This window comes from Prionailurus bengalensis, chromosome B3, assembly GCF_016509475.1.
Source record: "Prionailurus bengalensis isolate Pbe53 chromosome B3, Fcat_Pben_1.1_paternal_pri, whole genome shotgun sequence".
NCBI lineage: Eukaryota > Metazoa > Chordata > Mammalia > Carnivora > Felidae > Prionailurus > Prionailurus bengalensis.
Window position 1 is genome coordinate 58,867,658 of NC_057355.1, and position 13,045 is coordinate 58,880,702.

General features: G+C 54.1%; 1 protein-coding gene across 2 annotated transcripts in view; it reads right to left on the reverse strand.

The window, feature by feature from the left end:
• Positions 1-1,534: 1,534 nt before the first annotated feature.
• The window catches only part of DUOX1 (dual oxidase 1), a 34,208-nt gene continuing 22,697 nt past the window's right edge, over positions 1,535-13,045 (reverse strand). Inside the window, exons 25-35 of one of the 2 annotated variants that reach the window (XM_043555516.1) lie at positions 12,736-12,914; positions 12,360-12,590; positions 11,700-11,799; positions 11,345-11,394; positions 9,824-9,951; positions 5,814-5,967; positions 5,140-5,372; positions 4,754-4,912; positions 3,341-3,496; positions 2,969-3,097; positions 1,535-2,314 (exon numbers count right to left, since the gene is read on the reverse strand). In XM_043555516.1, coding sequence (XP_043411451.1) covers positions 2,192-2,314; positions 2,969-3,097; positions 3,341-3,496; positions 4,754-4,912; positions 5,140-5,372; positions 5,814-5,967; positions 9,824-9,951; positions 11,345-11,394; positions 11,700-11,799; positions 12,360-12,590; positions 12,736-12,914 — 1,642 coding nt within the window. In that variant the 3' untranslated portion in view covers positions 1,535-2,191. Of the gene's footprint in view, positions 2,315-2,968; positions 3,098-3,340; positions 3,497-4,753; positions 4,913-5,139; positions 5,373-5,813; positions 5,968-9,823; positions 9,952-11,344; positions 11,395-11,699; positions 11,800-12,359; positions 12,591-12,735; positions 12,915-13,045 lie in introns of those variants that run through there. The other variant, XM_043555517.1, reaches the window with a different exon arrangement.

A 13,045-nucleotide genomic window follows, 5' to 3' on the forward strand; every position in this document is an offset into this window, starting at 1 on the left:
CAGCCGCGTCCGCGCCTCCAGCGCCGCTCCCCGGACTGCAGGGGGAGGGAAGAGGCGAAGCGAGCGCAATTCTGTTTATAAATCAGCTCCGGAGCAGACACAGGCCGGCTGTGAAAAGCACTTTAGAAGCATCAAGTTCCTTCCTTTGACTAGATGTCAAAACATCCCCCGCCCGGGCTGGGGGCACCCGGAGCCGGCAGGCTGCGCGGCGCCCCTCCCCGCCGCGCCGACGATCGCGGCTCCCCAAGATCGCTTCCAATTTCCTGCCAACAGCCATTCGTCTGGGAGGAGGGGAGCCGCGGAGAGACAAAGAGGCAGCGCGCCAGGCGGGGGGAGCGGGCGGCTCTGCCACGCGGAAGCCGCGCACCCGCGGAGGCGGGAAAGCTGGCGCGGCCGGCTGCGTTTTCTTTCCAGAGGAAGCGGGGCCTGCCGTGCCTCCCCCATTCCCTGTCCGGCCCCTGGGAGACTTGCAGCCTGCAAGCCTGTGCCCGGATCTGTCTTCGGACTGGGGTTTCAGGCTCGCGGAGGAACCCGGCAGGGCCGTCCGCGCGCGCCCCCTGCTGGCTGTGCCGCGTGCCGTGGGCGCCAGGCCACACCCGCCCACGCCCTGGCGACGCCCCAGCCCCTGCCCGCAGCTAGAATGGCCAAGGCCCGTGGGCCCAGACCCCCGAGAATACCCACTGGGCCGCGGGTCGAAGCTGAGGTCAGCCTACCCCAGGCTCGCCCTCCTGCTTCCAAGGTCGAGATGAACAGAAGCTGCCCTATGGGGCTTACCAAACATCCGCTGCTGTGGGAGAGCACTATGAGAGCCTCCCCTTTCAGAACCTAAACCTTCCAAATGAAGTAAGAGTCATGGGATTTCGGCTTTCCTAATCCCATGGCCATTTTATCGAAATCGAGGGTATGTGACCTGACAAATGTTAAGAATTCTGGGGAGACAATTGAAAGGCTTACTTGAAGGTGGGCACTGCTTTAGAAATTCCATCATAGAGGGCTGCCCTATCTTTACACTTGGAGGGTATTCAGTCACTTTGCAGATGAGAAAACAGGCTCAGAGACTTCGGGTGATGTACTCAGGATCCATCTTGCTTTCATCTCTTTACCTGGAAGACCCATGTAGGCACAGGTGCTCAACTCCTGTTGTTCAGAGAAGGGCTGGGAGTAGCAGAGGTCCTGGAGCAAGCCAGGCAAACTCTGGCTCCCTGTAGGTTCCTGCTCTGTCCTGCCACACATATCCCTACTTCGTGCCCCACACACCTTCTCCAGAACTCCCACCCCTTCTCTCTCTGCCCTTCCTGATCAGGCTTCAGAAATCTCACACTAGCCACCCTGAGAGGCCCTTTGTCAGGAAGGGTGCCCCTGAGCTGGGAAAGAAATCTCCAGCTAGAGCACTTGGCCTTGGGCCGGTTCCTTTATTCAGCAGATACTGGCAAATTCAGAGGACTGTCTGCACCAGCCTAGGTTACCTGGCTGGTTGAGTAGCTGCTTCTGCCAGTGCCTACCCCAATCTGGAGCAGAATACTGAAACCCAGAGGGCAGAAATGTCGTTTATTTGTAAAGGAGACTACTTCAGTAGGAAGAAGAGAGAAGGACTGAGGAGCACTACAAAGATAGTGGACTGGGTTCTGACTACAATACATGTTTAAAAACTGGGGAGAGCAGCTCAATTGTGCTGTTAGACTAGGATGCTAAAGGGGTTCCTGTAAATTTCTCTTTGCAGCTCCAGCCTCTATGCCCTCCAAGGCATTTGCCAGCCCTTATGACAGTGGGAAGCCCCAGAGGAGGAGGAGGTTTTGGGGAAGGAGTTCCAAGATGCCAGCATCTGTGCTCTTACTTCATCCTTAGGCTCACAGCCCACTTATACGCATATACACTGCTTGTCAGTTCCAGTCTTTTGATGTTTTTTCTTAGTTTGAAAGAAGAGGGGTCACTTTGCCCCAAAGCAGTAATAGCTCTCCTACCTCCCAACCTCCGTTTCCCAGACAGTGCCTCCTACTTCTCCAGGCTGAGACATTCTGGACTCATATGGTCTGAATCCATATGGTGTGATTGACCATGACCACCTGGACTGAGGTGGGAGGCAGGAATGGGGGGAGAAGGCTGGGCAAGCCAGAAACAGGAAGTATAGAGTGAGGTGCGGGCCCAAATCTCTGCTCAGCTGTGCAGTGGGCAGAGCTCCTGGGCAGGAGACCTAAAAGTTCTCATAATGATGGGAGAAATGAGTCCGGTCCTGCCTGTTGATGAGCTGACAGGCCTTTTCCACATTCTTGGTCATGCCAGGGGGGCCACAGCTAAACACCCCAATCTTCCGGACCTGTTGGGGGAGGAAAACATGAAGGCTAACTCAGTGTCCAGAGGGAGGGCTGGCTCAGTGTTCATGTTGAAGACCAGCAAGAGTCCTTGGTGATGGCTCCTTCCATGTTTCTCATAAAGGTTTGCTTTGTACCATGCGTGGTGAGGGCTGGCTCAGTGTTTTTAAGTCTAGCTCAGTTTTGGTAGACTTGCTTCCTATGGGTCCAACCTCTACCCCCTCCAAGGCATTTGTCAGCTTCAGGTGCAAGATAAGGGGCTGGGTTAATCAATGTTCAAATTAAAGGATAGCTTAGTGTCTCACTGAGCGCTAACCCAATGTTCATGGTAAACGTTAGCTCAGTGTCCAGGGTGAGGGTTGGCTCAGTATTAGTGGTAAGAGTAGCTCTGAGTTTATGGTAAGGACCAGCTCAGTCACTGAGCTGTTCCTTGTGGATAGGCATCATGGCTTCAGAAGTGGTAAGTCCCGGTCACCTGCCTCCTCCCTTAGCCCCCCAAGTAACCCCTACTTTTTTTCTGTTCAATTACCCCCACTTATCTCCCAGGTGATCAGTTCTCACCAGAAGTCAATTCCTTCCCTCATGGAGCTGGTTTGGAAGGTTTGCTCAGACCTCAGATGATAAAGGCCAGGAGAACCTTGATATGGGGTGGGACTGACCTGTGGGTGGACCTCCTGCAGGGACTTGAAGAAGGGCTCGAAGGGGGGGCGGCCAAAGTGGGTGATGGAGCGCAGGCCCGTGAACAGACTCCGGTTCAGCACCTTCTGGAAGTGCCGCTCACAGATGTACTGGGGGCACAGGGGCAGATCAGGCCAAGGAAAATCAGGGTCACTGCCTAGCTCAAGTCAGCCTGCAGCCCAGGGGACAGGGAGTGGGGTGGGGAGGGATCTGGAAGCTGAGGATCAGGACCAGCATCTCTGTGCTTCCTGCCATCTGAACCTGAGCTGTCCACCCACCTGCTTTGGCCATGTGCCTCACCCTGCCAACCCACATACCCACCTAGCTGCCCTGCCTGGCCGGCCCTGACATACCAGCATGGTGGTCCTGAGGTCAAACTTCTCAGCCAGCTGGGTGATGTAGATGTGCACGGACACCAGGTCCTGGCAGTCATTCTCCTCCACCTCCCGGATGATGTCAGCCAGCCACTCAAACTGCCGCTGGGTCCGTGTCACCCAGATGAAGTAGATCTGGGGATACATGGCTAGAGCTTAGGACTTGGCTCATCTCAGGCTCCCTATTTCCCGGGGATCCCCATAGCAATAGAACCCTCTGGTCTCAGTCAGCTTGTGCCTTTCCCCAAACAGCCTGGGGAGATGGAGTGTTGTGGGGCCAAAGGATCAGGCTCTGGAGTGGGAGATGGAGTTACCCCAGGTCATGGAGAGGTAGAAGGGAATAATAATCTGGGGTGATGGAAAAGGACACTTGTCAAGTGAGCTGAAGGTCTAATGGGGTGGGAAGCCGCTTTTTCACACTGAGCTGGACCTGCCACTCCCTCCAATGGGCCCTCTTCAGGCTGCTGGGCTCCCAACCAAACCTAGCCCAGAGGGATATGGTCCCACTGAGGGGCATGTCACAGAACAGCCTTACAGAAGACGCTGCTACCTGGAGCAGATGGGAGTGGGCTCAAAGAGAGACTAGGGGGATGGAAGCTGTCATGGAGGGGCCCATCTCCAACTTCTGAAGAGGATGAAGTGAGACTGCGTTGGGTTAAGAAGCAGAGGCAGAGGGATGCCTGGGTGGCTCAGTCAGTTAAGCGTCTTGACTTCAGCTTGGGTCATGATCTCATGGTTTGTGGGTTCAAGCCCTGCACTGGGCTCTTTGCTGTCTGGATCTCTCTGCCCGCCCCCCACCCCTCTCTCAAAAATGAATAAACATTAAACAAACAAACAAAAAAAGAGCCAGAGCTGGCACAATAGAGGAACAGAGAAGCTGCGTATCACCCTCTAAATGCTGACAGCATATGGGCTAGGCCCTTGCCCGCTGCATTCCTGTGCCCCTGACTCACCTGCCAGGCCCAGAGAGACAAGCAGGAGCCTGCTACCAGGTCCAGGCTGGGGTGAAGGGACCCGGTATGGAGGGGGCCTAAGGGCCTGGGCTGTGTTCCTGGAGCCAACCCAGCCCATCAGCCCAGCCTTGCCACCTCCCCTCCTTTTCCTCTTGAAAGCAGAGCCAGTTTCACTTTTGCCCCACCCTAAGTGTGCCCTTCCTTCTCCTCACCCAACAATGCTTCCTTCAAGTGCTGGCTTCCTCTGTAAGAGGGAATGGGTTTCTTTACCCCTCTCCAACTCTGTTCTTTAGGGTCTGGGGATATTCTGATCCCTGTGGAGCAAGTCAACTTGGCCTTGCCCAGATCAGGCCAAAAACAGAGGCATGAGAGACAGGCAGAGATGGATCCAGTGATTGGGATCAGGGGCCATGGGTTGGCAGGAGGAGGGGGCACTCACCTTCTTACAGAACACTTGGCAGCTGACTGACGACTTGAAGACAAGGTCTTTGAGGATGGAGGCAAAGGGGGTGACCCCAATGCCCCCTCCCACCAGCACGGACACCTCAAACTTATGCCACTCCTGGTGGCCCTCTCCAAATGGTCCATCGAGGTACAGCTGCAAGAGGAGGAGTGGGTTTGAGTTAAGCTCCACCACCACCATAGCTCTGAAGCTGGAAATGGGAGGCAGGAGTGAAGGGAAAGTGGCTACTGTGGCATTACCTGGAACAACCAGTCTCTGGATTGGGGGAGGGGAGGAACACAGTGGGGAGCCTGGGGTGGCAGGGCCACGGTCTGCTAAGGGGATGTGGGGGCATGTAGCACATCTGGCCTGGGCCTGGTCACCTTCGGGTATTTGGCACAGCCATCTCCCGTTGGAGGTGAATAGATCTCCCTGAGGCGAGTGGTCCAGGGCCCTGCTGCCCGGATGTGCAGGCTGAGCGTGTCCTCATGGGGCGCAGAAGTCAGTGTGAAGGGGTGGTATTCTGTGGTCCCCAGAGCCAAGCAGGCAATCCGCACCCACTGTCCTGACTTGTATTCAAAGCCTTGGGGCCGCTGGAACTGCAGGTGGGTCACTCCTGAGGAAAAGAAGTGGTTAGGAGGCTGCTGTCCAGGTCTCAGCAACACTGTGGCCTCCAGAGAGTTCCCCACCTGAAGCCTCACCTCTGCTTCTGGAATATGACAAGGAAGGCCTCCCCCACACCGGAAGGCGTTACTCCCCTTGAGCCACGTCCACCCTGAGGAGGAGCTATGCAGCACTGGTGCTGGTGGTCAGCAGGGAAAGGAGCCACCTGGCCTGGGCTCCTCTATTCTCTGCTGCGAGAGAGGCTCAGGTCCTCTGGCAAAGAGCTTCTCTTGCCAGCTCCCTCATCACTTCTGGCTCAAGGGCCCTGCCAACTCCACTGGCCAGGTCAGGAGATTGCAAGGTCCGGGCTCTGCCACCCCCACCCCCACCCCCACCCGCCACTGGCTTCCTCAGTACCACCCAGCTGGCCCCTTGACAGCCTAAAGGCTGGTACCTGAAGGCAGCAGCTCTGCCTTCACCACGCTGATCTCCACCTTCTTCCGGCTCAGGCTCACCAGTTTGTCCCCCATATAGATTAGTGCCGGGACCAGGAAGAAGATGTGGAAACGGGGCAGCTGGATCAGGCCGAAGCTGCCATGGATGATGAGCTGGAGAGAGTGAAGAATACAGCTCAGACCAAGCCATACCCACAACAGTGTCTCTGGCTAGCTTGGCCCTTAGCCCCTTGCATTCTCCACCCACCCCACACTCCCCAGGGCTCATTCCATCCCCATCTCTCCAAGTACTAGGCTCCCTACAGGTTCCCAAATCTAACCACTCCCAACCCCAGCCCCATCCTGCAGAGCGTCCATGATGAATGAGACTACTTGCACCTTCCTGGAACTTTGACTCTCACCCACTCTCCTGCAGTAGCCTCCTAACTGGTCTTCTACTAGGGTGCCCTACCATGACGCAGTCCCTTCAAGGCAGCCAGTGTGACATTTTAAAGTTCATTTTATCATTCCATCCCAGCTTAAAAAGCCTTAGTGGACTTCCCATTACACCACAGAACCTTGAGACGCTCTGGGCCTCTGCCTGCCAACATTTCCTCCTCCCTGTTCTTTAAACATGGCAAATCCTTTTTGCTTCATGACCTTTGCACCTGCTGTTCCCTCTCCCATGGCTCCCATGGGAGCCTCCATTTCATTCAGGCCTCAGCAGAAACACTACCTCCTTGGGCCTTCCCTCAGTCCTCTCTATCTTATCTCCCAGTCAACTCCCTTCAGGGCACTCATCATCATCCACACTACTTTTCTTCCCCCTGCCCCACACCTCCTGCCCATTCACTCCCTGGACTGTAGAGGAAGGAGGTGTCCTTTTTTTTTTTTTTTTTTCCCATCATACTCTCAGCTGTTGGCAGTTTCTGGCACACAGTAGACACTTAATAACTGCTGATTCAGTAAAAGGAGTTCCTCTAAATTAATGTGTTTTTTTTTGTTTGTTTTTGAGAGAGAGAGAGAAAGCATGACAGGGGAGGGGCAGAAAGAGAGGGAGACACAGAACTCAAAGCAGGCTCCAGGCTCCACACTGTCAGCACAGAGCCTGACACAGGACTCGAACTCACTAACTGTGAGATCATGACCTAAGCTGAAGTCAGACGCTTAACCAACTGAGCCGCCCAGGCACCCCTGTCCTCTCCCTTTAGAGACTAAGAACATCTAACCAGTCCTCCCTTTTCCATGAAATAACTGACAGGTATTGTCCAGCTCTGGTCCTTTCCCCAACAAGCTAGTCTGACAAGATCAGACACTACTTGCCCCCATTCTTCCCATCTGCTTGCTCCTAAGTCTGGTCAGTTTGGCTCCTGCCTCCACCTCTTCTCAGGCCCTGCTCACTGAGGTCTCACCGGCCCCATGAATGGCCAGACCCCAAGGTCTCCTTTCATCTGCTCCCACCACTGGCAGTCTGTGGCACTAGCAACTACCCCTTCTGTTCCACTTCTGCAACAACGCTGTGCTAGCTCTCTCAGGCCACTCACTTTCCATCTCCTCCACCGGCCCTCTGTTCCTTCTCCCACCCCTGATCCTGCATGCTGCCCAAACCTGGCTTTCTCACTCTGCTCTCCTCTGTGCTCTCCCATGAGGCATGGCCAGTCAGCTGAGCCACAGCCCCTCAGCGGTTCAGTGCAGCCCGCACAGGTCCACCATGTCCTGCTACCGCCTAATTCCCTGGGGCCATCCACAGCCAGGGCTGTCCTCTCTATGCCCTGACTATTCCATCATCATTTGCACCTCTGCACCAGCACTTGTGCCCTTTCTTCTACTTGGAATGCTTTTTGGATTCCGCTCTGCCCTGTCAAATCTCAGCTTACCTCTCCTCAAGGCTTGGCCCAAGACCCATCTTCTCCCCAAAGTCTTCACTAACCAATTTGGTCCAAATGAAACTCCCTTCACTGAGCTACTGTAACTCACTGAAACACTCAGCTCAGCAATTAATCCTATATTGTCTGCTCATTTTGATCATTTCAAGCGCATGGCACTTATCTCTGCAGCAAATCCTAAGTTCCCAAGGGGTCCACTGGGCCTAGCACCAAACTAGCGCATACTAGACCTCTGACAGACAGATAACTGTTAAACTGAACTCTAGTTCCTCATTCAGCTCTCTCTTTCCCCAGCTCAGCATTCCTGAATTCCTGGGCCTTCTCCCACAGGACTAACTTAAACCTCTGTGGGCTCTTCTCTGAACTGGCTCTGGTTTCCCCAAGTTCTTCTTTCATTATGGAGACCATGCCCACCCTCAAGGCTTTCTAAGCATCCAGCCAGGCTGAGAACAATGTGAGGGTGACCTCATACTCCTCTGTTTATACACCCCATTTGGTGTTGGCTCTACTTTTAAACCACAAAGCTGCTGCAGACTCATGGTTGGCTGATGAACCAGGAGAGCTGCCGCCAGCTCAGCTTCTGCTGTGCTAGCCGTGCCCTCTTTAGCCTGGAGCAGGAGCCTGGGCATCCTTCTGCAGGTTCTACTCCACACTGGGGCCCTTTATTTGTGACTTCTCTTTCTGCCTGAAGTCAAAATGGTAACATAAGGGATAAATGGGAAGGAAGAAGTTTTGGCCCAGATATCCCCCCAGGTGAGACTCTCCTTAGAGGCCAGGGCTAGGATTGCCCAGCAGAGGGTCCTGCACGTTTCTGAGCTGCTGACTTCCCTGCTGGCAGGAAGGGTGGCTCTAAACCCCAGTGAGCCCCCAAACCCAGGAGTAAGTCAGAAAAGGGTCTTGGTCTCAGGGAGCCCCGTCTGGCCTGGCCACTCCTCTGGGTCTCCCATCTAGTTCAAAGAAGCTCCTGCTTCACCAGAAACAAGAACATCATCTCCATCCCTCATAGAAACAATAACCCCAGATGCTAGGGCTCCACCCTAGCAAAGGTGGGGAAGAAGGGATAAATTAGCCTCAGCTTCCAAAGAGGGCAGAGATTTCTTTGGAAATAAACATCATCAGTTCTAGGAAACAACCTAAGCCAAGACTGGGTAGTCATCTTCACAACCATGAAGTGTTGAGCCTCAGGCAGCATGGAAACAGACCTTTCCAATCAGTGAGGACAGGAGGAGGGAGGGCAGCCCACAGACGCCAGCCTGACCCAGGCAATAATGGACTCTCCCTGTGTCTCAGGACAAGGGAGACCCCTGTGTGAAGTTCTGCCTTGAGCCAGGTGACAGATGGCAGCCAGGTGGGCTCTGTGCTTCTTGAATGCTGGCAGCCAAGCTATCATTAGTGGGGACACTGGGGCCTTGGACCTTAGTTTAGCTTCTCAGAGAGACCCTCAGGGTGCCCTTTAGGGAACTGCCCGTGTCCATGAGAAAGGCAGGCCAAGCAGAGCTATGACACAGTCACAGATCACAGTCAGCTCTGGAACTAACCAGCTGACGCAACTGATGACAAACCCAGGGAAGGTAAAGAGAACAGGACAAGAGAAGAGAGGGAATATGAAGGAAGGGAGGCAAGAGCCCAGGTTAAGGAGAAAGAAAGGGAACAGACAGACTCTTTAAAACCCATTGTATCAACAGCCTAAGTGAAGACATTTGGAGCAAGCTCATTAACTTTACAGGTGGCACTTAGCTGGGTGGGGTGCTAATACTCTAGAAAACAAGATCAGAACAAAAGTGGCAAAACTAAATTCAGATAAGTTTCTCTTAAAAAGGGTGATGCTCCCTCAAGAGTAGGAAGTCCTCCCAGGAGCCCAAACCAGCCACTGGAACTGGGGAATGAGTGGCTGGGCAGAAATGACATCTGCAAGAAATGTCGAACAGCCTAGTAGGGCTGCTACTGCAAAACCCATGTCAGGGCACCCATCTTCCACGTGCTGTATATTGGGGTCAGTCTGCTTGACAGCCCCATACTATAACCTCCAGCTTTGAAGTGAGAAGCCAAGAGGAGTCTTGAAATAACTAAGGGGATAGAAAACTGATGTCTTGGTCCCCACTGCCTCCCTGGGATCATCCTGTCAAAACCCTGCTAGCCCTCACCAGCACATAGAGCAGGATGTAGAGGTGGTGGGTCAGCCAGAAGCCCCGGAAGCTGTGGCGGCGGAAGTGGTGGGAGGCAAAGACGTACATGATGGCCAGGACCAGGAGCAGCACGACCCCCGTGAGGCCTGCAAAATGAACATGGGGTGAAGGGCAGAGGAGCAGGGCCATTCTGAGGCTGCCATGGATCAGGGTCCCCTTTCCACTCCACTGCTCTGGGTAAGGGCACAGAAGCCCAGGCTTCTCTGTTCTTCTCTCCCCACACTGGTGATCACAGGTGCCTTTTATTTCAACAGACTCTACCCTTCCCTCATAGACCTTGTCACGACTGTTATTTTTCAAGTAACTGTGCCATTTATGTCTGTCACCTCCCTGACTTTCAGGCCTACAAGAACAGGGACCAGGCTGCTAGTTCACCACTGAATCCTAGTGCCTACTGTAGGGCTTGGCACCCTGTGGGGCTTTTATAAATGTGTGCTGAATGAATGAATGAATCCATGGGGCATCTACTTTGGCCTCTAGGTCAGACTTTGGACATTGCAGGTCCTGCCCCCGTGGAGTCAAGGCTTGGCCTACGTCCCTGTAGCATCACACTTGGCTGACACAGCATGAGCAATGGCACCATTAGTGAGTAAGTGTGACCACCAGAGTCCCCTGGGTTCATCCCAGAGTTGGTGGGAGGCACCCCCTTTACAGGGGATACCAGGCCTGGGGTACACGAGAGGGCAATACAAGATTCAGGATGGAAGTGTGAGGCCAGAGAATGGCCCCTCAAGTGATTAAGGAGGAGAGAGGTGGAAATTAGGAAGATTAGAGCCCTGCAGTATGGAAAAGCAGAGGTTAAGAAGAGATCTAACCAAAGCCTGTAAAGACCTGAACGGAGAGGAGAGCATAAACACAGCCTTATCCACTAAATCCCACTGTGCAGGAATTAGCAAGCACTCTGAAGTTCAAAGCAGATCGTTTTAGGATTAAAAAAAAAAATGCTGTGTTTCACAGAGGGGAGTGAATATAGAAAATGTGTTACCCCAAAGAGGAAATAGAATGAAAATATAAACAGGTTCAAGAAGCTTTTGAATAGATTCACAGATAATAGTTCTAAAATGGGTGATTATGAAGAGTTAGGAATATTCCCCTAAACAGCCCTTGTCAAAAGACTACAAGGGATGGGGGGTTCTGCCTAGTTTGACAATGAGCCCGGTCTCTCTGACATACAGCTGGGCACAGCACTCAAAGCTACTGTCATGGTAGGTTGTGTATACTGGGGTGGGAGGTGAGGGAGTCCACTCCCATTCTACAGAGGGAGGAACTTCAGAGTGGGGCAGTAGCCCAGCCAAGCTCCCAAGAGAAGGACTGGATAGCAGAGGCTCCTACTGCCCAGGAGAGTCCTTAGGACCAGAGGGCAGAGCCTGGCTCACCGTGAGAGCCAAGTGAGTGCTACTAGGCTGCCTCATGGCAGACAAAACCCAGAGCCCGCACCTCAGAGCCAGACCAGAAATTCAGAACAGGGAGGGCTCTCACCTGGCACAGTCTGGAAGAACCACCAGTAATACTTCTGGGGAAACTCAGACCTGTCAAGAACGGAAAGCAAGGAAGGATGCTGAGAGGAGATGTCTGGGACTTCCAGAAAGAATCCTCCAGAGGAAATACCCCAACCCAGCCACTAGTGTCCCTTTCTGCCCATTTGGGACCAAGGCTCAGGTTGGTCATTGTCTGTCTCTATAATCTGGAAGGTGACACTCTGCTCTCAGCCAAGAGAATTTGCTTCTTTCCATCCATAAAGAATACCCCTACCTTGAGACACACACACACACACACACACACACACACACACACACACACACGTACACGCACACACACGCACATACTCACTCACCTGTCATCATGGAAGAGGCCAGGGAAGAGGCAGGAGAGGACACTGAGTGGGCTGATGGAGAACAGGTACACATTCACCACATGGCCCGCACTGTGTAAGACTAAGGAAGACCAGGAAGGGTGGGAGTGAGCCTGGGGGCAGCCCGGTGGGGGTGTTCAACCCATTCAGCCCAAGATGAAGGACTCCAGCCACCCAGAATTAGGAGCCTGAAGAAGGACCCTAGGGATCTGTACCTCTGATCTCTAATCAACCTCCTGTTCCTCCCCCCAACCCCTGCTCCATATATACCATCCATGAACACAGCCACAAGAGTCTGAAATGATACCATTAGAAATTCTATCTTTTGGTTTCTCTCATAGTGTGTTTTACAACATAAAAACTGGAAGAGATCACACACATGTGCACTTGTTCTGGGGTGTTGGTAACTTGTCAGCTGGAGGCTGATGAGGTGGCTCTGGAAGCATGGGAAGGGGCAGTGAGTGGCCCCTGGGCTTATTTCACACCACTGTGGGGCCAGCTCCACCCTCCTGAGGACTTCCAAGATTTATACTCAAGTCAAGCCCAGAGAGAGAGGAGGTGCTCTCAGAGGAGGGGAAGCCAGCAGGGGGGGGGGGGGGCGGGAGGACAGAGACAAGAATCCCTGGGACCCCCAGGTCCTGCCTGTGAGGACGATGGCAGTGGAGGCAATGAGACGATGGAAGTCCACGGCGGCATCGAAGGGTATGTAGCGGTTGAGGAAGGTCTCGCGCAGGAAGGTGATGAGGTTGCGGCACATGGTGAGCAGGATGTAGGAGAACATGAAGGAGATGCTGGCGGCCGTGCCCCGGGACAGGATGATGCCCACGCGGGTGGTGTCTGTGATGCCCATGTGGTGAGCCCCGAAGGCGTAGTCTGTGGAGGGGCCCAGGTGGATAAGGGGGTCGCAGTGCAGAGGAAAGGGTGCCGCCTACAGGTGGAGCCTCCCCCACAGCGGCCTTCCTTCAAGCAGGCCGGGCACACTGGCAGGAGCCACACCCCTGGGGTTGCCCGCACTCACAGTAGGCCCGCTCCAGGAAAAGGCCCCCGGTGATGGCATAGAACACGGCCACACAGCCGATGTGGCGCCGATAGTTCTCCACAAAGCGCTTGAACTGCTGCAAGGTCTGGTGGCGACGGCTGCGCTGAAACTTCTCCCGATGAGCCTCCGTGAACAGCAGGGGCTGGAAAGACGTTACCCTGGGAGACACGAAGACTTGGCTCTGGCTGTGGACCTGCCATTAGTGCAGCCCGCCTCCCCAGCAGGGAAAGGGCATCAAGTTGCTCAAACCAAGCAGGGTTCAGACCCCACAGGCTATATACCACACTCT